The 21,251-nt window shown below is 44.0% G+C and overlaps 1 protein-coding gene across 1 annotated transcript in view; it reads right to left on the reverse strand.

The window, feature by feature from the left end:
• SHC3 (SHC adaptor protein 3) overlaps positions 1-21,251 on the reverse strand; it is an 83,263-nt gene that overhangs the window by 5,786 nt on the left and 56,226 nt on the right. Inside the window, exons 6-11 of the mRNA XM_019477981.2 lie at positions 20,396-20,447; positions 15,923-16,049; positions 11,612-11,765; positions 7,602-7,698; positions 6,349-6,543; positions 2,612-2,907 (exon numbers count right to left, since the gene is read on the reverse strand). Of these exons, the coding sequence (XP_019333526.2) occupies positions 2,612-2,907; positions 6,349-6,543; positions 7,602-7,698; positions 11,612-11,765; positions 15,923-16,049; positions 20,396-20,447 (921 nt within the window). The remainder of the gene's footprint in view (positions 1-2,611; positions 2,908-6,348; positions 6,544-7,601; positions 7,699-11,611; positions 11,766-15,922; positions 16,050-20,395; positions 20,448-21,251) is intronic.

Raw genomic sequence — 21,251 nt, forward strand, 5'->3', positions numbered from 1 at the left:
ACCTGTACTGTGCAGTAAATATGGTGATTTATGCTGGCTTGAGCATAAATTAGATACCTGCGTGATGCAGGCAGCAAATTTATGCCTGATTAGTTACTATGCAGTAACACACATATAGACACCTTACTGCACAGTAACACTGTGTGTGGACTGACTTGGGACTAACTTTAGTCCCAAATCAGTCCACACACAGTGTTAATGCACTTTAATGCCTGCACATGTAGATGCTGGCCTATTCCTGCTTGCTGTGCAGTAAATTACACAGTAAATTTAAGCCAGCACACATATATGTGTAGACATGCCCACTGAAATGCTGGTTCAGTGCTGGAGCCCTCTTTGGGTAGAATCAAGCCCAGTAGAGTTCATTTGCAAGACCCAGTCAATTAATGTCTGTGGAACATTGTGATATCAATGGAGAGAATGTGCTCCAAGCCATGAGTGTTGTTGAGGGTAGGGAAAGCTGGTAATGCTAACACATCTGTATAGTAAACAACATCCTTTCAGTGCACTGCCCCAATGCCTAAAATAGGAAGGCTTGTTCTATGTGGACATCTGGAATCTGACATGAGTATGTGAGGTATGAAATATGCTTTATAATGTGCAAGGGAGGGAAGGGTATACACATGCTGAAAACTCTCCAGCTAGATAGTGACTTGGCTTAATGTCCTCTGTGTGGGCATAAGAAGCCACATCTCCTTCTGAAGGGGTTATCCTAGCCTTGAACTCCTTAGCAGTTACTGCACTTTGTAACAGGTGTGCTGGAAAGGTGATAAAAGGAACCTTGGCTCTACCGTCTATACTCACTGGACAGCCGAGCAGATCCAGTACAAGGGTGTGAGTGTTCCTCTTTGCTATTATAAGCACAGACCTGGGGTGTCAAACATGTGGCCTGTTTCTTCCAGCCTCTGGGGCTCCTAGTGGGCCCCAGACTTCAGGGCCAGGGCCAGGGTGGGATGAGACCTGCCACATAATTGAGGGCTATGGAGCCTCTTTGGAGGTGGCCTTTGGTGGCAGGGAGGCAAGCAGTGGCTATGGTTTTCAAACTGTATTCCGTGGAAGCCCAGCGTTCTGCAAGAGGTCATCAGCCTAAGGGTTATCGTGAGTTTGAGACTTCTGGCACTGACCAATAGCAAACCATTACTCGTGTCCTCCCAAGCTAAATAGGAAGAAGAATATCCTTTCGAACTCAAAGACACATTATAATTGGGTTCACAAATGGAGGGAAGGGATGCAAGGAGTGCTGTCACAGGGAAAAGGAGTGGAAAGATGTGGGTTTATACTCTCTCCCTGTACCAGCCAGCAGAATTGCCTGGGCATGCAGGAGTGTATGCTCCTTTCCCTTAGCAGCATAGCACTGGCTATGTACTTCCTGTTCCAGAGTATAGCTGGCTCATTGCATCTCTGCACAAGCCAGATAACAGTCCCGTAAGGATACAATGGATCCCTACTATTGAAATCTCACAGCATCCCCTCTAAGACAATTATTTGTATGTTAAGTGAAGATAAAGGCCTTCTTCAGGAATCACAAAATTGCTGGAAAACCTTCAGCCTGTAAGTAAAAGAGACATATCTCTAGATAACACACAGTTCTGCTAGCTTGTTGAAAATGACTGAACACAAGTAGTCAGAGACTACTGCAGCTGTAAAAAACAGCCATTAAAATGTTCCTTCACTGCCCTCCTGTGGCCAATATAATTACAGCATGGGCAACAATCCTCTCTAGTCAAAGCTTTGTGATCTCTAGACCAATGGTTCTCAACCTTTTTAGATTCAAGGCACCCCTCCATAACTTTTTTCCACTGAGCTGCACCCCATATAAAATGAATTTATTCTTATAGGGCCAGTAAGGAGGAACAGCCAGCAGGGAAGAGCTTGCCCTTATCTTCTCACTGGAATCTGCATATTTTGCTTAGCTCTTCTCTCCCTATGACACTCTTTAAAAGCTGTTGTGTTACCCTAGTTGGGAATCACTCCTCTAGACCCCAGATTTAACCTTAGTGACCTTATGCCAGTTTCTCAGTTTAAGTCAGTTAGTGCAGCCAGACTTGGCCCCATGGATGTATATAACATGCGTGCCAACATTTTTGTTGATACCTGACAACATTTTTGTCAGGTATCAGTTGCTCTGACACCTGCTTTTAAACTAGTCTCATATGGAGGAGTAGTGGGTTGGTTAGACACTAGTAATACACGACTGACATATATTGCAACACATGAGATACTTTGAGTCACCAAACAGACACATCAACAAACTCAATAGAACAGCTGCAAAAATACCAAAGCCCAGTGTACTTGTCCAGCTCTGGCTTCTTTATGTGGCTCCACTGCTAGAAAGCCCAAGTCAGGAGGTTAGGAGGTCATAAAAGTGTCTTGTCAGAGTTGACCACTGCAGTACTTCTCCATTTCAACTTGAACTCAAGAAAAAATGACCTGAAGGTAGCCTTTACATGGAGAATTCCTGCAGCAGTTCTTAACCAGACATCATAAACTGAGGCTTAGGGTTAAGTGATAGACACTTTATACATGCCTCTGATAATAATTAAGCATTGACAAGGGTAATCTTCTGCTTTGCAGAATGCTATTTTACCATCATTCAGAAGTCAATACTTACAGTTCCTTCTGGATCCACTAAAAGAAGATGCTTGGCTTGTCCGTTATGCATACCAGTCAGCACATAGGAACCTGGATTTGTAGTGCTTTTTCTGACCAAGAAGTCTCCACAGTTCTTTAACAACTTTTCTGCTTCTTTCCTGCTCATCTCTCCTTGATACCAAGGTTCTGTACTTAGGTCTTCCATCATAGTCCAGTGAGCTGCTCTGGATAAAAGAGGACTGGTACATTCAACTGAAGTTGCCTTATTCAACACAGGCCCAGTAGTTTGATTCTTCAATGCATCTTCAAACGGTTCTGGTTAAAGAGACACGTGCAAATCATTCACAGGAAAACTGAATTACAAAATAGTATAAATCCAGCCATTTTAATCCCCTTTTTTGTAATAGCTACTTCCATTTATCCTTAAGAAAAAACAAACATAGAAAATGTTTGTTCTACTTCTACTAATTTCTATAATGCTTTAAGGATATAAATGACATGGCTCATAGAGGAGGGTATTAAAAACCAGAGTCTATTTGGACTTGATCTTTTAAAAGGGAATAATGGCAAAGATCATGTATTTATAGACACCTGGTATTTGCATATGCTGGAAGGGTTCAGAACCCTCCTTTTGTCTTGCCACTTGCTTTGGGCAATTTAATCTTTAATATCTGGCACAGTCTGAATAGTCAAGCATATCGCACTGATATCTGCTGGAGGGGCACTTTGTGCCAGAAAGCTTATCTAACATGTCTCCCAACTGGACAGTTAGTCCAGCAAAGGATATAATCAAACAAACCTTTCTTTTTTTTTCAAAATACAGTTTTCTTTTAACAAGCATCCATCCTCCTGTTTAATCACTGTGATGAGCTCCTTATAAGTCTATATACTAGGGGATAATCTGCATTACCTAACCTGACCTTCATCCTAATGTAGATTAACAGATTTTACCTTATTTGAGATGATTGAGGGCAACCCTGTGGGAAATGCCTTTTTCTAAACCAAAAAGGTTTTGTCTAGACTAGGATTTAACCATGTGATGTTAGATGTTCTAGTAGTTTAATACAGAAAATGCAGGGCATACTTTAAAGTGTGCAAAACCATTCCATATAAAGCCTAGGTCCCCCCACCAGATTTTAGTTTGATTGCCTAACACTTGTCAAAAACATACACTGCTTTGTGTACGTGAGACTTTAAAACCACATTAGTAGCTTGAATCACCCAATGTGGTTTCTGAAAAATCAGCAATGAGGTTGTAAGGCATTTGCATTACAGTTCTCATTTGGCACCTCATCAGCTCAGGAAAATGCAGCTTAATATCAATCTGGACTGGAAAAGTGGATGGATGCTGAGGCTGCAAGGCCTCTCTTCTTCTCATGGGCTTAATGGGGAATGAGTAGAAGGAAACATTTCTTAGTCCTTATTTACACCAGGAAAAATCTCATGACCAGAAACACATCAGTAATATGTAGTAATGAACAAAATGTCAAACAAGGCATAATACTTCATGGGATCATCCCTTGAGTTAACCAAGACCAGCTAGATTGCTCAGGCTCTAGAAGCAGTCTAGCCATGGTAGCACAGAGCTGCATACAGGCTAATTTAACCTGCTTCTCAACAGGGTAAATCAGCTGGCACATAGCTTCATGCATAGGCAAACTACTCCTGGTACATGAGCTGGTTCATTTAAAGCTATCAGGTATCTCTCAACTGTACTTCAGTCTGCAGTAGAGATATCCCATTACATATTTTTTACAATAACAAATCATGCTTAACATCGTGTCAGTTAACATATTTGCTAACGATGCTTTTTTTCCCAATGTAGACAAGTTTTTAATGGTGGACAGGGAGTACAGCTGCACATGATTCCCATTCTCATGTGTGAAGATGGAAGTATAATTCTGTACTATTGGGGCGCATCCACATAAAATGCTTTATGCGAGATTAGAGCAAATTACTGCCCAGTAAGCACCACCGTCTACACATGCAGGTGCTTACTGCGCAGTAATTTGCTCTAATCGCAAGTAAATTTGCTATCTGTAAATGCAAGAAACAAAATTACTTGTGATTACTTATTGTGCTGTACAGCATGTGTAGACAGCCAAACGGGAACAAACCTGTTCCCAGTCAGCCAGACAGCAGGGGATGGGAGATTGCTCCCTGCTCCCGGGAGTTGCCTGCTGCTGGGGCACCAGAGCCTAGGTAGAGACAATGTCCCTGTACCCCAGCAGCAAGGAAATCCTAGCCCCTGCTCCCCAATTGTGATCATGGACCAGGGGCTGGGAAGATTGTTCCCAGCTCCTGCCAGGAGACAGCTGTTTCCTGGCCCTGTGCTCCCTGCCAGCCCATGAGCTAGCACCCAGGCAGAGCCTAGAGCTCCCCCTGGCCGCTTCAGAGGGCCAGTACAGGACCAGAGGGGGTGGGAACCGACTGCTGCTAGGAGCAGCAGATCTGCTTTAACATCTCTGCACATGTAGACACCTGGCCCTGGCTCCCCGACCAGGAACAGAGGGCTTGGAAACAGCTACAGGGGAGGGGCAGGTCCTGACCCCCTGCCCCCATCCACCAGTGGGGCAGCTAGCAGTGATCATGAGGCAGAGGGCTGGGACCTGGTAGGGAATGTATAATAAATATCCAATAAAGACCAGATGCAACAAAGGAAGTGGTAGATAGTGCATCCTGAGCTTGGGATGGGTCATACAGTCTATTTTGCCCTCCCAAAACCATCCTGCCAAAAGTTTTATGGCAACTGACACAAACAATTTCCAACCAGCTCTGTTAGGAAAGTTCTGTGAATATTGATCCAAAGTAATTGTATAAATGTTTGTTTACAAAAAAAATGCATGGTTGTTATAGCTTGAGCTAAATTAATTCGGTTAATTCAATTGAAATAAGTGAATGAAATAAGCCCTGTGCCAGCAATTGTTTAGAGATAGAAAAGAAGGCTAGTGTTAAACAAAATAACTCCCCTCTTGCCACTGCTAAATGTGCTGTGCTCACAGCTGTGTAGCACTAAGATCACTAGATACCAGTAAGTACAGTCCAAAAAATATGTGATCAATATTTATGCCATTATTTGAAAAGAGAATAGTTGGGGGGGTTTTCACAGACTGTAGGGCTGGAAGGGACCTTGAAAGATCATCAGATCCAGCCCTCTGCACCAAGCAGGAAAGACAACTGGGGTAAAATGACCCCAGCAAGGTGACCATCCAGTCTAGTTATTATATTGATTTTGCTAACACTGACTTCAAAGCTGAAAAATAGGGCAAGATAGACTGTACAACCCATCCCAGGCATAGGATGCATTATTCAGAGGTCCAATGTCTCTACCATTTCCTTTATTGCATCTGGTCTTCATTGGATATTTATTATATATTCCCTACCATTCCAGCCCATCAGGAGGTGATGAGGAGCAGAGCCAAGTCTCTGCAAACTCCTACATTTGTGTGACCATCTGCACGGGTAGGTAGGATGCAGCAGCTCTGTTGAGCCTGCTTTCCCTCCCACTCTGCTACCCAGGATGTAAGGGAGTAAACGGGCCCCTTATTGCACAAGCCAAGCCTCCATCTGGTCTGTAGCAGGTGGTTGACACACACTAGTTTCAAACTATCAGCACTCTTATTTTTTAACTCAAAAAATTAGCATCATTAATTCAAACAGTATTAGGAGTGAATAATTGGTGATTCTTTGGGGCCAAAATAACAAACTCATTATGCAGAATCTATATTTAGAAAAGAGATTTTAAAAGGAACTTACTCATATCAAACAGATCTTTTCTTGGACTGCTCTCTTTGGTACAGTCTGTTGTGGCATTGAACATGCTTTCAGCATCGGACTGAAGCGCCAGCAGAGCTTCCACATTTATATGCTGGGTGTTCACATAAGTTGGTACCTCTCCTGCAGGGGTGAAATGGGATTTCCCTTCTGGCACACCGTAAATGTCTAGGGACCCTGGAAAATTCAAGAGTCTTATCCCCAAGTCTTTCTCTAATTAGGCTTGTGAAAGAATAAAGCAGCATTGTTTAGAAAAATCTTAGAAGGGATTGATAACCAAACTGCAGATTCAATATTGTATAGAAAGTTTGCAGCCATTTTTAGTGATGGAGAAAAGTGAATTTTAAACTAAATTTTTGCTCAAACTAAATTCTATATTTGATTATAATCTTCAAAATTCATGTTGTGTTTGTTAGTTATTCAAGCCAAGGAACTGAAATAAAACCAGGTGACTCAGCTGTACAAGTAACATGGCATACTTTTCTTAAAATATCTGCAAAGCCACCACAAAGTCATCAAACAAGGAGAAGGCAATCAGGACTCGTAGTAGAGATGATATCTTTTATTAGACAAACAAGATTTTTGCCAAAAAAATTTCTTTAACATTTTCTGAAGACATTTTCAAAAAAAAAATTTAACCATAAGCACATTTCAAAGAGCTATGCTTTTCTCATAAATACCTCACCAATAATAAACCCCAGAATTTTTAAGAATAAATTAATTACAAATAATTTGCTCAGTTCATCTGCGGGGACACACACATACACACACTCAGATGCACACACCCCTGAGTGTACATTTTCAGACATTACTACTGATTTTGCTTCTATTTGGGGGAGCCAACATGAAACACCTGTACGAGGTCAGAGTTTCGAAAAGTACTGACTTCCTTTTTAGAAATCAGGTTCTTTTAAGGCCAGGTTGAGCTGCCAAAGATTAATACATTTTGAAAACATAGGCTTTTCCATGCTTGTGTGTGTATGTGTTTTTGTGCATGTCCAGATTTCATAATTACATTGGCTTTATGTTTGCAGTGCTGTTTATCCAATGCCTTTCACAACCACACACTCTGAAATTCACCTTAAGGTAGGAGCAAACCTTCCAACTTAGTACAGTTCACTGCTGCAAGACCTATATGTAGCAGACTCACACTGTGGGCCCACCGTGTCAGCACAGATGCAACTACACAATTGGGGTCAATATGAGTAATATGATTATTATAAAATATAGCTCACCTTGTTTAAGAGGTGCATGAGGCCAGCCTTCACTGAATTTGTCTCCTAAGTGTCGACTCTGGTAGTACATTTGTTCTCTTCCTGCAGCTGTGGCAGACTATAGTGCACACACACAAAAACATGCTTCAGCAACCTTTTCCTTTAAACGGGTGTGCTGCAGTGTTAACTAGTTTTGATGAATTCTCAGGATGTGTTCCACTTACACACGGCTTCTTTAAATTTCTTGTGGATGAAATTTTGATTGAACATTCTTTGTTGAGTGTATTTGTGTCGAGCTAGGTAAATACTTAGTGTGTGAGTACTTAACTCCTTTCTGTTTATATTAACCTCTGCCATCCTAAAAACGCACATCAACTTCTCCAGTGTAGTCATCTTTACTTAAGCAAACTCTGACAGTATATTGATTTCAATGGATGTTTTACAGAAAACAGATGCTGGAATGCTCGAAAATTCAAGTGTCTCAATAGTTTTGAGTCACTGGTACCTAACGACTCTATGTTGAGGAGAAAGCTCTCTCCAGATAGCATAAATCTGGGAATTAAACAGAGGTATACTAGCAATAGAACAATCTTTGGCTATGACCTTGAAAGTTGTTCCACACACAGACTAACTGTGCTGCAGTCAAAGGTGTGACTGAAGTGATTATTCTCCTCTATTCAGCACTGGTGAGGCCACATCTTGGGTACTGTGTTCAGTTTTGGGTCCCACCACTACAAAAAGGATGTGGACAAATTGGAGAGAGTCCAGCAGAGGGTGACAAAAATGGTGAGGGGGCTGCGGGACATGACTTAGGAGGGAAGACTGAGGGAACTGGGCTTATTTAGTCTAAAGAGGAGACTGAGAGGAGACTTCATAGCAGTCTTCAACTACCTGAAGTGGAGTTTGAAAGAAGACGGAGATAGACTGTTCTCAGTGGTGGCAGATGAGAGAACAAGGAGGAATGGTCTCAAGTTGCAGGAAGGGAAGTTTAGGTTAGATATTAGGAAGGATTTTCTCACTAGTAGTAAAACACTGAAACAGATGTGGCAGAAGCTCCATCCTTGGTGGGGTTTCAAAACCTGTTTGGACAAAGCTTTGGCTGAAATGATCTAGTTGGGGCTGGTCCTGCTTTGAGAAGTGTTTGGACTAAATGACCTCCTGTGGCCCCTTCCAACCCTAACTTTCTATGGTTCTATGAAGTTTATTTAGATATATCCAAGCTAGCTAGACCAGTATAACAGCAGCAACCCATGGGTTGCAGAAACCACCCAAGAACTTGGGTAAATACTTGCAGGCTAGTCCAAGCTGATCTCTGTTTTCCCATGGCTACACTGGTTGCAACATCTGAACTAGCTAACTAGAGCTAGCTCAGGTAGGTATACCTGACTGCAGCTAGAGCTTTGACTGTAGTGTTGACATACAGAGGCAAGTATTTTGACTTTTTCATTTTGACACCACCTGATTAGGGCAGCCTTCTTTTACCAGGCTGGGGAACTCCCTTCTCGCCAGTGGAGAGGCAGAAAAGGATCTTGGAGTCATTATTGATGCAAAAATGAACATGGGCCGACAGTGTGGGGACGCTGTCAGGAAGGCCAACCGTACCTTGTCATGCATCCATAGATGCATCCAAATCAGGTCCAAGGAGGTGATCCTCACCCTCTATGCAACACTGGTCAGGCCGCAGTTGGAGTACTGCATCCAGTTCTGGGTGCCGCACTTCAGGAGGGATGTAGACAACATTGAGAGGGTCCAGAGGAGGGCCACCTGCATGATCATGGGTCAGCAGGGCAGGCCATACAAGGAGAGGCTAAGGGACCGGCTAAGGGACCTAAACCTGTTCAGCCTCCACAAGAGAAGGCTGAGGGGGGATCTAGTGGCCCATTACAAACTAGTCAAGGGGGACCAGCAGGCATTGGGAGAGTCCCTGTTCCTCCGAGCACTACCAGGAGTGACTAGAAATAATGGTCACAAGCTGGCAGAGGGTAGATTCAGGCTAGATATCAGGAGGTGCTATTTCACTGTCAGGGTGGCTAGGATCTGGAACCAACTTCCAAGTGGTGCTGGCTCCTACTCTGGGGGTCTTTAAAAGGAGGCTGGATGAACACCTTGCCGGGGTTGTTTGACCCCAGTACTCTTTCCTGCCATGGCAGGGGGTCAGACTTGATGACCTGCTCAGGTCCCTTCCGACCCTACCAACTATGAAACTATGAAACCTGAAGAGGCCCACTAAAATCAATGGGGTTTCATTTAGTTGCAGGAAACTGTCCTTACAGATCAACTTAAAGAGCCATAGTCTATAAGCATTACCCTTGGATGTTGGTCTAAGAACAGCACAATTGAATCAGGAAGCAAATGGTATTTTTGCCCTTTTAACCATGTATACAGACAGTAACAGACAGAAGCTTTGGGTGCTGATTCGATTCAGAGGCGATTCGGCCCAATTCGGCAGCCAAATGTCCGAATCCGAATCAAATCAAATCAGGAGACCAATAAAAAGGCCTAAATCAATTTGAAGCTCTCCGAATTAGACCTGGACTCTGTGCCGGTAAGTAGGAGGTGGGGGAGGGAGCTGGCAGAGAGGCAAGGAACCATGGAGGGACCCCCACCAGGCCCCATCCCCTGCCTGCTCCCCCAGCCCCCCTGAGTGTTCCTGGACTCCTGTCCACTTTCCCAGCCCCTCCCCCTGCATGGCTGCCCCACCCAGCCCCAGCTCCCAGTTCCTTTAGAAGAAAAAAATAAAAGCTCCCACTCACCAGCTGCTGTCAGGCGGGGGGTGATCCCCGCTGCCCCCCACTACTCCATGCTGTGCGGGGGGCTCTGCTACGAGCCCCTATCCCCCACCCACTCCTTCAGTCCCATCAATAGCTGCCCTGCCTGGCACCAGCTCCCAGTTCTTAAAAAAAAGTCATAGCCACCAGGGCTTCTGGGAGCTCGTGGCAGAGCCCCCCATGCAGCACGGAACAGTGGGAGGCAGCTGGAATCACTGCCCCCCACCCAGCAGCAGCTGGTGAGTGTGGGGCTTTTTTATTTTATTTTTTTAAGAGCCGGGACCTGGGGCTGGGAGAGCGGGCAGGGGATGGGGGCTCATGACAGATCCCCCAACACAGCACGGGGCAGTGGGGGGCAGCAGGGATTGCCCTACCCACCACTTGGCTGTAGTCTGTGAGTGCAGGATGTTTTTTTTTAAAGAGCCGGGAGGCTGGGGCTGGGTGGGGCAGCCATTGATGGGGCTGGAAGAGCGGGCGGGGGATGGGGCCTGTTTGATTCAGAGATTCAGCGGTGGCCAAATCTCTGAATCAGATTTGGCTGTATCAATTTGGGACAGTGATTCGAATCACCAAATCAAAGCACTGTCCCCCGAATCAGCTGAATCCAAATCCAAAGCAAATACTAGCCACTTCGCACAGGTCTACTGGTAAGAAGGCTCAAAGAGTCTGTTAAAAGGGCACTTTGTTGTTATAGCTCATGTTAACTGCACAGGGCTACGTTCTCATTTTTGTGGGCAAGGAGATATTGAAGGGAGCCAAAAGAAGTGTATATCTGCTGGCAGACTGGCTCAGGAAAGACTGGGACCAATTAATTTAGCATCACTCCTATTAAGACTCTTGCATCTGTGCATTAACAAGGAATAGGGACCATATCATTCCTGCCTAGTGAGCCACCCAGTAATAGGATAGTCATCAAATGGTAGCCAGAGACATATCCCACTAGCATGTGAGGGTCTAGAAAGCTGTGGTTTTGACTGTCTGCTAGATTTTGGGAGGAGGTCATCTGCAACCTCTGCTTCACCACATGTCCAGCAGTATAAGCCAAAATTTAACTTGTAAACAACAAGCTATGTTTCATCTCTTATTCAATTCAAGGAATGCATGGGATGCCACAACAGATAAACTGCAACAAAAAAAGCCAGCTGTACATGAAAAGTGCAAGATACATCACATCTTCAGTGTATTAACCTGAAAATATACAGTGCTTTCAAATTTTGATTGCTGACCCTGACTATGAAACTAAACAGCTAATGAGTCACTGACCTGAGCAGTGTCTGCCACATTAGGAAGCCTGGATTTGAGTCTGGCATCAATAAAACCCCCAGTAGGGGGCATTTTATTAGGAATGCTGTTGTAATAAGGATGTTCCATTGCTTCCCCCTCTTCCTCCATCCAAGGTTCATCAAAACTCTGCATCCTGTAAAAAACAATGACTTTGCTTCTCATTTCTGCTTAGGAGAGCACTTGCAACATTGTAGAATGGTCTAAAATGGGACAATTATTACTCAGCTCTTTGTCAGTGACATCAGTAAGATATCAAGCAGCTACCCACCTCTGTTCATGGACCTGGTCTACAGCCCACTGAACCTGATGGAAGCCTTTGCATCGAATTTAATAGGCTTTGTATCAAACCTTATATTTCCCTAATAATAAACATGGTCAAACAATTTCCACCTCTGGTATTTAAGTTTACTGTGGCATTTATAATATTTTTGATTGTTTGGTTGATTTATTAAAAATCATAGTTCATGATATCTTAAAACTAATCAAGATAACAGTAAATCAGGCAAGACTCCTGTGAAGTCAACTGGCTTGAGCCTGTGAACCAGTAAAAAAATGATACCACTTTACGGGGGTTGGGGGACTTACCACTCATAAGCATGCATTAACTTCTGTAACTGTTATTTGTGTCCTCTCCTATCCTACAGCAAATAAAGCTAACTCAAGGCAGTTTATACCAGTACAAAACAGCTACTAAATTTTCCTTTCTTTGTAGAACAGAATAGGCACATGAAAAACTTAAAGCAAATTATCAAGAAATACATCCCCCTTTTTCTTTGGGTATAATTGTCCATACCCTGAAACACTATTTCATTCCACCAAATGCAATTACTTAAGCCAACACAGAAGAAGGATAAGATGCTTTCCTTTCAGAATACTGGCATTTTATATTCATAATATTCTCCCCATTCCCTGGCATAAATTAGGAGACAGGGTCATATCTTTTGGATTTACATGACCATAGATGAGCTCAAAATGGAATTTTCAGAGTGCCTAGGCCAAAATTCTGCATGATAAATTTCAATCATAGCCTACAGCAGAAAAGGCTTACTCAAAAGGGAACCAAAGAATACACCCCCTCTGCAACTATCTAAATGTATAGCATCTTCTAAAGGGGGGGTGCATGTGATATCCTGTTCCAGTAGGTCCAATCTCTTTAAAAATTCTGACCATTGCTAATATTGGCAATGACAAAATTATGTTGCAAGTCCAGGCATTATCAATGTTGAGAATTCAGGCATAGTGCCTTTACCAGCTGCTATACATCTTTGTATCACCATTCAGAGCAACCTTGAGGTTCTCAATATTGTTGTTGCCAGGAGACTTGTTATTCTGTTAACACGATGGAAAAAGTTTCTAAAATGCTATGAGGAAACAGAGACTGAGGTCAGGAAAAGGGACCTGAAAATCTTTACAGAGCATGAGCCATCACTAGGGACCGACTGAAATCGCAATTTCATAGATTTAGCAAAATCCGGTGTTGCCCACGAAAGCAGGCAATGGCCATGAAATCCACAGGAAAAAACAAGAAAACTTACTGAAAGTAAAACACTGGCTCCCCAGAGGGAGCTAGCAGTCTTTGGGGCTCTGCAGCAGCCTGCTGGGGCGGGGGGGGAAGTGGGGGCAAGGGAGAGGGGGGAGGGACAAGTGGGAACTGCCCACTGGAGGGGCTGCCAGCAAGATGGCTTCCATCCCCACCCCTTACCACTGATTGGTTGTGAGGGCTGCCTGTCATTTTGCTTGGAGCCACATGATGGACAGGCTTCACAGCCAATCAGCAGTGAAAGGCAGGGTCACCAGAGCCCTTTGGCCAATCAGAGGGATGGGGGACCCCATCACGCTTCTTCATAAAATGGCTGCCAAACCCCACATTCTGACCATGACATCGGTGTACAGCTGTCTCGAATTCGGTAGGTCCCTAAACATTGGGCCTGTGCAAATAGGGAAGTATTTGATTCAGATTTGGATTTGGCTGATTCAGAGGACAGTGATTTGATTCAAAAATTTGGATCACCATCCCGAATTGATTTGGGTGAATCAGCTTTGGAAGATTCAGCACTGATTCAGAGAAATTCAGCTGCCTGTTTAGTCTATGACTGAATCTCCGAATTGACTGAATCTTTTCCGAAACTTCTCCAAATCGATTCAGATGCTTCAAATCAATTCAGAGCTTTTACTTGGTCTCCTGATTCGATTCGGATTTGGCGGTTCGGTCCCTGAATCAGGCTGAATCTCCTCTGAATTGAATCAGCTACCGAAGCTGCACGCGGCCCTACTAAACATTCTTCTCTGGGTAAGAGAAAAACTAGTTTCCTTAGTTTAATAATGCTACCAAGGTTTTCCTCCACTTGTTCCTTCCACTTGTGTTTGTCTTCATGGGAGGGACCACCCAGTTTTTCTCTATGTATTCATTTGTAGAAATCATGCTTCTTTCCAATGGATATCAAATAATGGATAGGAGGTGTGATGGAGCAGCTTCAGTGCTCCATCACTTAAAGGGCCGGAGTAGCCAGCCACTAGGTGTCTGACGAGGGTAGCCATTTTGGTAGAGCTCTGGTATAAGAGCAGGGCAGTCTGTGTGGCAGGCCCAAGGAGGCAACATTGGGTTGGGCTAGTCCTGGAACACCTTGGAGGTAAGGGTGAGGCTATAAGGAAGGAGAAGACCTCATTGGTCCTGGCCATGACCTGAAACTGTACCCTGACAGGATAGGGAGGCCTAGTGGTCCTGCCTGTGGTAGGGAAGGGCCAATTATATGCCAGGTTTGAGGACCATCCTAGTGTAAGGTGGGTTGGGGGCACCTAAACCCCTGCTCCCACCTTCGGGCGGGCTTTGAGCTCAGGGCCAGGCACACAGAATACCTGAGCTCTGTGGGGAGTTAGACCCTGGAGGTGGGCCAGGCACAGCAGGAGAGTTCTACCTGAGCCTGCAGAGGTGTTCTAATTGGAGCCTCAAGTGTAGAGTGGTAGGCCAGGCACGGAAAGTGGAGTGCCACCTGAGCCTATGGAGGTGTTCGACCCTGAGCCCAAGTGGTAGGATGCAATAGCATGGCCCTGGGAGGGGGCAGAATAGTGTGGCCAGGGAGCGGGGAGTGAGGCCCAGAGTTTGGGGTGCTGTTGTGAGAGGCAGTTGAGTTGTGGGGCATAGTTGTGAGGCCCTGGAGATGAGAAGGCAGTTAAGCAGCCTGAGTAGTAGGGCGGAGTATTGAGGGGTGCAGCGGTGAGGCCCCAGGGTAAAGGAGGCAGTTGACAAGGCCCAGTGTGAGCCACTTGACTGGAGGCCAGGTGCTAGGCTGGATATGGAAAGCCTGGTGTGTTCACCAGTAGGGAGGCCAGGTGCTAGGCCTGGAAACATCTGTGAGGGTGCTGGGACTTTGATCTCCAGTGGGGAGTGAGAGTTTCACGTGAGGCTCTGGAGCTGAAGTCCCAGTACTACCTAGCCGGAGAAAACATCTGCAAGGCATGGGACACATGTAGGGATGGTTGGAGCTTGTACATTAGGCCCTTGACATCAGGGCAGATCGAAGGGCAGCCTCCCACCTATTAACATCAAAACAATAAAACATAAAGGCGTGGCAGGAGGAAGAGGTAGGCGGTTGGCCCAAGGACAAAAGGGGCAGGCTGGTCTCCAAAATGGCTGGGTCTCACCAGGCCATGAGTTGGCTCTGTTTGTCACAGAGGCAATAAAGGTTATCAGTAGTTTAACTTTCAGGAGAAAGAAAAATCTCTAAAAACAGCAAGTCAAATTTTTTGGGAATATTTGAGATCTTACAAGGGAACTGTGCAGATTCAACTCCAAACCATTTGTATCAATCTAAGGATCCACCCAAATTGGAAGAAAAGTTGGATTTAAACTAGGTATAGACTGATATGTCTTGTATATGTGGGGCTGGGCAGGACTATTTTAAAATCATGCTTCACATTGTGTTACTGACCCTGAGCCAAATTTAGAGAAGTTGTGTAACCTACTTCTTCTGGTCATCTGGCATACAAGCTATACCAGTTTTGGCTCCCTCATTCTTGCTTACTCATTTGTGATATATATTTTAATACACATCACCTCTAAATCTAGCCATCCTTTTCTCTCTCTCTCTAAGAGCTAATATTTAGCCTTAAGGTCATGTTTAAACATTCTTTTAAAATGATTATGTTCCATCCATACTGATTTCACTAACTTAGCAGGAAACTGTTTTAAAGAGTGTCCAGTTTTGCTAAAACTCCCTTGTTCAGTCATGGATTAACTCCTACTGGCTCAGAAATACTGATTTAGAAGGTTTCTATAGCAATGTTACTCACCTGTCCTGGAGAGCAGGTATATTACTGGGACAGCGTAAATATTGCTTAAATCGAAGTTCAAATGCTTGCCCTATGGTGCTGATGACATCCTGAGCAAGGCCATCACAGCACTCCAGTATATGGCAAGCTAAAATAAAGAAGGGAAGACAATGATATTTATAGACTATTATTCATACAATCCTTACCATGCTGCAGTGATGAATGGCATAGCTATTCTATTCATCATGTAAACATGAATATAAATAAGATACAGCAGTTAGTTACAGCTACTTCCAGACAATGGGTTAAATTATCCGCACACTTAGAATATCTTAAGCCTGGAGTGATTCCACTAAGGTTAGATAGAATTACTGCATTATATATTTTTTTTAAAAAGCTGATGTGAGACCACAGTCCAGTCCCTTCATTCTAAAAACTCCTGAAGTTCAGGAAAATGAGTTAAATATCCTTCATTATCAGAAAACCCTCATATGAGCAGAAGCATGCAGCAGCACCTTGGCTGAGAATCACTGGTATAGTCAGAGGCAAATGTTCTCAACCAGGGGTGCTGCCAAATTCAAAGTTGTGGAGGAGGGCCCTGACTGAAAAAATTGAGAATCACTGAGCTAAGTTAATAGTGGTAGATGCACCTCACTGGTACAAAGAAAAGGCACTGTAAAAACCCCTGTAAGATCATTTGTCCTATTCATAAAATGTTGTCATCTCTGGACAGGCAGCAGGGTTCATGAACAGGGTACTGTCTCAAGCCAGGAGTCCTCAGTTCACATTATAGTTTTGTTCCTGGCTGGCTCTGTCATCTTAAATGAGGCATTTAATCTCTCTCCCTCCCCTCCCACTTTGTTGTTTACCGTATGTCTATATAAACTATTAAATGCTTCAAGGTAGGGATTGGCTTCCACTACATATGTCCAATGCCTAGCACAAGGGCTCTGTGGATTCTGCATGCTAACCTAACAATACACATAAATGAAAATGGTGACATTTGTGTTTGGTTGTACAATTTTGTCAGTCACAGCTATACTGCAGTTGAGGCAGGTCTAGGCAATTGCCTCCACCAGGCTAGCATACAGGATGGATCTGTGAGCCAGCCAAAGCTGGGGGACACCAGATTTGCAAGTATGCAGTTCCAGGGTCTTTCTGAACCTATGCAATGCCTGTTATTCCTGCCCATAGACTTGGATGATGCTTTGATTTACAGCAAATGTGCCTGGGCTACAGAGGGATTTTGCATCCAAACCCAGTGCATTTCACTGGCATAAAGACAGAACATAATGCCACTGGCATTTTGCAGATCACATGAATTTGCCCTAGAGAAATAAACTGCACTGCTGGTGGTGTTTAACTATCAGCACGGAGGGATTCCCTGGATCTCATAGCGTCTTACCTGCAAACGCATAGTCTGAAAGCAGTTAAGTTGAACAAAAAACTATAATATCCATATGGAAGCAGGTATCTAAAGAAGGTATACTGCCTGCTGCTAACCTTGTTGGGGGCTGAAATGAAGGATGAGTCATACTCAAGAAATTGGTATCAGAAGATGACGTAACGGGTAACCTGTCTCCTTGGATACGAGAATGGACTTTGAGCAAGTAGAAAATATGTTTCTTATAAAAGGAGAGAAAGGTTTGGCTCACACAGGTCTATTTCCTTAGCGTATGTTACAAGCTGGGTGGGTGGAAGGCAGACTGCCTCTAGGTTGCAAGAGCATTAGATTTTGAAAGGAAAAGCATTTTCTGCCATTTTAACCTCTCTGGAGGAGAAATAAGTCATCTTGTATGTGTCTGCGATGTGCAGCCCATTGTAAATGCAAACATAGATAGTAATAATTCAATAGCATCTTCATTAAAAAGGACTAAGGAGAGGGAAATATAACAATCACTTCCACTGAAATTTACAGATTACACAAAGCTTGGTAGAATGATAAAGAATGATGAGAGTAAGGCAGTCACCCTCGGTATACTGGTAAAATGCATTCAGTCAAACAAAATGCAAAGTTATACAGAGAAATGCAAGCTTCTATGTCTAGGAAAGAGGTATTCAGACCATTTCAACAGAATGGAAGGCTGTATTCTGGAAAGCAAAGACTTAATGGACAAGTAACTTACAGTGAGCTCTCAGTGCAATGCTATAGCAAAAAAAGGGCTAATGAGATGCTTTTCCACATTTTAAAAGAAGTGTAGAAAAATTGGAGAGGGTACAGAAAAGAACCACAAAAATGAGTCAAGGGTTGGAAAAATACCTTACAGTTGGAGACCTACAGGGCTCAATCTCTTTATCTTAACAAAAAACAGAAATTAAGAGGTAGCTTGATTACAGTATATAAGTACCTTCCCCGGGAGAAAATACCAGACAATAAACAGCTCTTTAACCTGGTGGAGATAGGCATAACAGGAATCAGGGTCAGGAAGCTGAGGCTAAGCAAATCCAAATTGGAAGTAAGGCACACAGTACATGAAGCAGGTACACAATACATTACTGGGAGCAATGACTAAAACCCAGGGGCATCTGTACATGTGCTCTGGGGCGGGGGCGGAGGCGGAGGAGGTACTTTAAGTAGAACAGCTCTGAGAGCTGGTTTAATTAAAGCACCCACAGCGTCATGCGTATTCAGCATCCTGCACTTCAAAATGGTGGCGGGGGTGCTTTAACTAAAGCTCGTTGAGGATGCTGTACGCGAGTGACTTGGAAGCTGCTGTAGCACACAAATTAGCACACTCCAGCAGACTCACAGCAGGCTCCGTTAATCAAATCTGCTCTGCACATGTCGGAGCAGAGTTCTGTCACATGTATCAGTGCCCCTAGGTTTCATCCCTCCTGTCCTCGGAGTAGAGAGTCAAATGCACTCTAAAAACTGTCTTTCTGGCCCAATGTTTTATGCACAGTGGTACAGCTGCAAAGCAACGATCTTTTTGTGGGATCTGAGAATTTGAACCCAGTCAGGCCAAAAAAAATTAAACCTGGGTTTCCTACTTTTCAACCACTTAAGCTATTGCATCTAGGGGTGGAGCTGGAGGGGGTACAGTGGCACAGTGACACCCCATCCTTTTGGACTGAACAGTGCCACAGACAGCAGCAGCAGGGTAGGTTCCTCCAACTTGCCCAGCTCTCTGGGAGCAGGCATGAGAGAGGAAACCTTCCCACCCATCACTGCTGCTGTGTTCCCCAGCTGAGCCCAGCCCCCAGGCAGCTCAACTGGACCAGGTAGGAATGGGTCTGGAGCTTCCCCCACCCCTGGGACAGTGGGGAAAGCAGCAGCAGGTGGGATAGGAGTGAAGGAGAGGGGAGTGGAGGGGACATGCCTCTGAGCATGGAGAGGAAGCGGGGTGGAGAGGGTAGATTATTACCTCCTTTGGGGACTTAAAAAAGCCCTCAGAGGCTTCCATGATATGGTCCACCTGCACTGGTGGGGGGCAGGAGAGAGGAGCCTGGGAGCAGAGGGTGACTGCCAGTTTAACTTGTAGGGACTCCAATCCTGTCACTCCCTGTTAGGCATGATCTACAAAGGCCTACTTGATATGGCCTTTAAGGGGACTAGGTATGCCTAGTTTCTGTATTCCAATAGGGCTTAAGCATCAAGTTCCTCATCCCTGTCAAACTTAGGTCGTTTTGACAGAGAAGGAAAAATAAAATTTGTAGGCAGCAAAGAGCATGATACGGTCATAGACTGTGACACATACGGGATGTTTACACCTCCAAGGTTAGGCTGTAAAGCTCCTGCAAAAGCAACTCTTTCTTCCACTGCAAAAATTATATGATCTTTGTTCTGCTTCCACTCAGTCATACCAGTGTGTCTTTAAAAGCACTGCCCTTAATATACAGCTGTGTAAGGAGGTTTGAGCATCACAACTTTAGACTTGGGCTCCTTAATTCTGCCTAGGACCCACTTTAGGCTCCTAAATCATTATAGGACTCAGAAACACTACACAATAGTTTGTAACTAAAACGCTGCCTTTTGTTATGCAAGCAGGGGAGTTTATTTTGTTGCTCTCCTTTTAGTTTATGATTTCCTCTCTCTTTTTCTATGAGTTGCTCTTATTAAGGAGAATCTAAACCGCATCCAAAATCCCAAACATTGGAAACAATCACTAACGGGGACTTACAGTGAAATGGATGTCTGATCTCAAGCAGGAAAATTAGGTAACAGCTTTAATCAAGATCACAGACAAAAAAAGGCTATGTTCTCCTTTCCTGCAAGGTGCAGTGAGTTGGTGCAGAATGTCCAGTTCAGACATGAAAAGAACCCCAAAAAATTGAAATATATTTCATGAATAAGAACAATTTTGTGCTGCTAGACTAACTTGTGTGTGGTCCCTGTTTACTGCTATGTCATTGTTCCAATTATCAGCTCAGGTGTAAAGTCTTTATTGTGTTTCATTTCTGTTTTCTGGAAAAATCCCCAAAATACCAGGAATTAAAATATTAATAATTAATGTTTTAAAGGAAAGAAGGTGCCAAATATGACGTGTACCTTACCTCTGCGGTTAACAGGGTCTTTAGCTACATATGCAACATAGTCTGTCGTATCCTATGAGAAAAGGAAGATATGTATCATAAACAAGAACATTTTTGCATGATGATAAAAGGCCAATGCATAGCATATAAGTATTTCAAGCATTCTGTAGAAAAGTACTAACTATGCCCTGCCCAGCACCATGCCTATAATGTTTGAACACTGGCTGCTTGGATACCGCTAAAGCTTCTGCAAAAGCAACTCTTATTTCACTGCAAAAAATGTATGATCTTGGCTCTGCTCCCACTCAGTAACACCAGTGTGCCTTGAAAAGCACTGCCTTTAATTTACAGCTGTGTAAGGACCTCTCTCAAAGCCCTTGGAAGTCAATTAAAAGACTCTCATTGACTTTAGCAGGCTCTGTGTCAGGACTGAGCAAAGAATCAAAGCCTCAGTCCTTGTCTTCAGTCCCTTGTAGGGTTGGGCTCAGCGTATCAAAATGATAGACTGAAGTTCTGGGATGAAAAGCATTCTTCAGAACCCCGCTCTTTGGGCACAATTGGATTTTCTTTCAAAACAGTCAATCTTGTTTGTGTGTGAGATAGAAGGTAGACATATGCTGCAGATTGCACTGTAGTGTAGGGGCACCTAAGCTGGAAAAATGTCTCACACAGAAAGGAGACAACCGCTTTCTCCATCCCCTAAAACTTCATCTGAGGTGTGGGTGTTGGGAGATCACCAACCCATGGAGAGAAAGCTCTGGAGAGGTAGAGGGAACGATGCAGTCCTTTACCATGTAAACGTGATTAAGAAACGATGACCAGCACTGTACAAGTTATTGCCACACAATTCCCAGGTGAGTAATGTTGTGGCCTAATT

The sequence above is a fragment of the Alligator mississippiensis genome, chromosome 3, assembly GCF_030867095.1.
Source record: "Alligator mississippiensis isolate rAllMis1 chromosome 3, rAllMis1, whole genome shotgun sequence".
NCBI classification, from domain to species: Eukaryota; Metazoa; Chordata; order Crocodylia; family Alligatoridae; genus Alligator; species Alligator mississippiensis.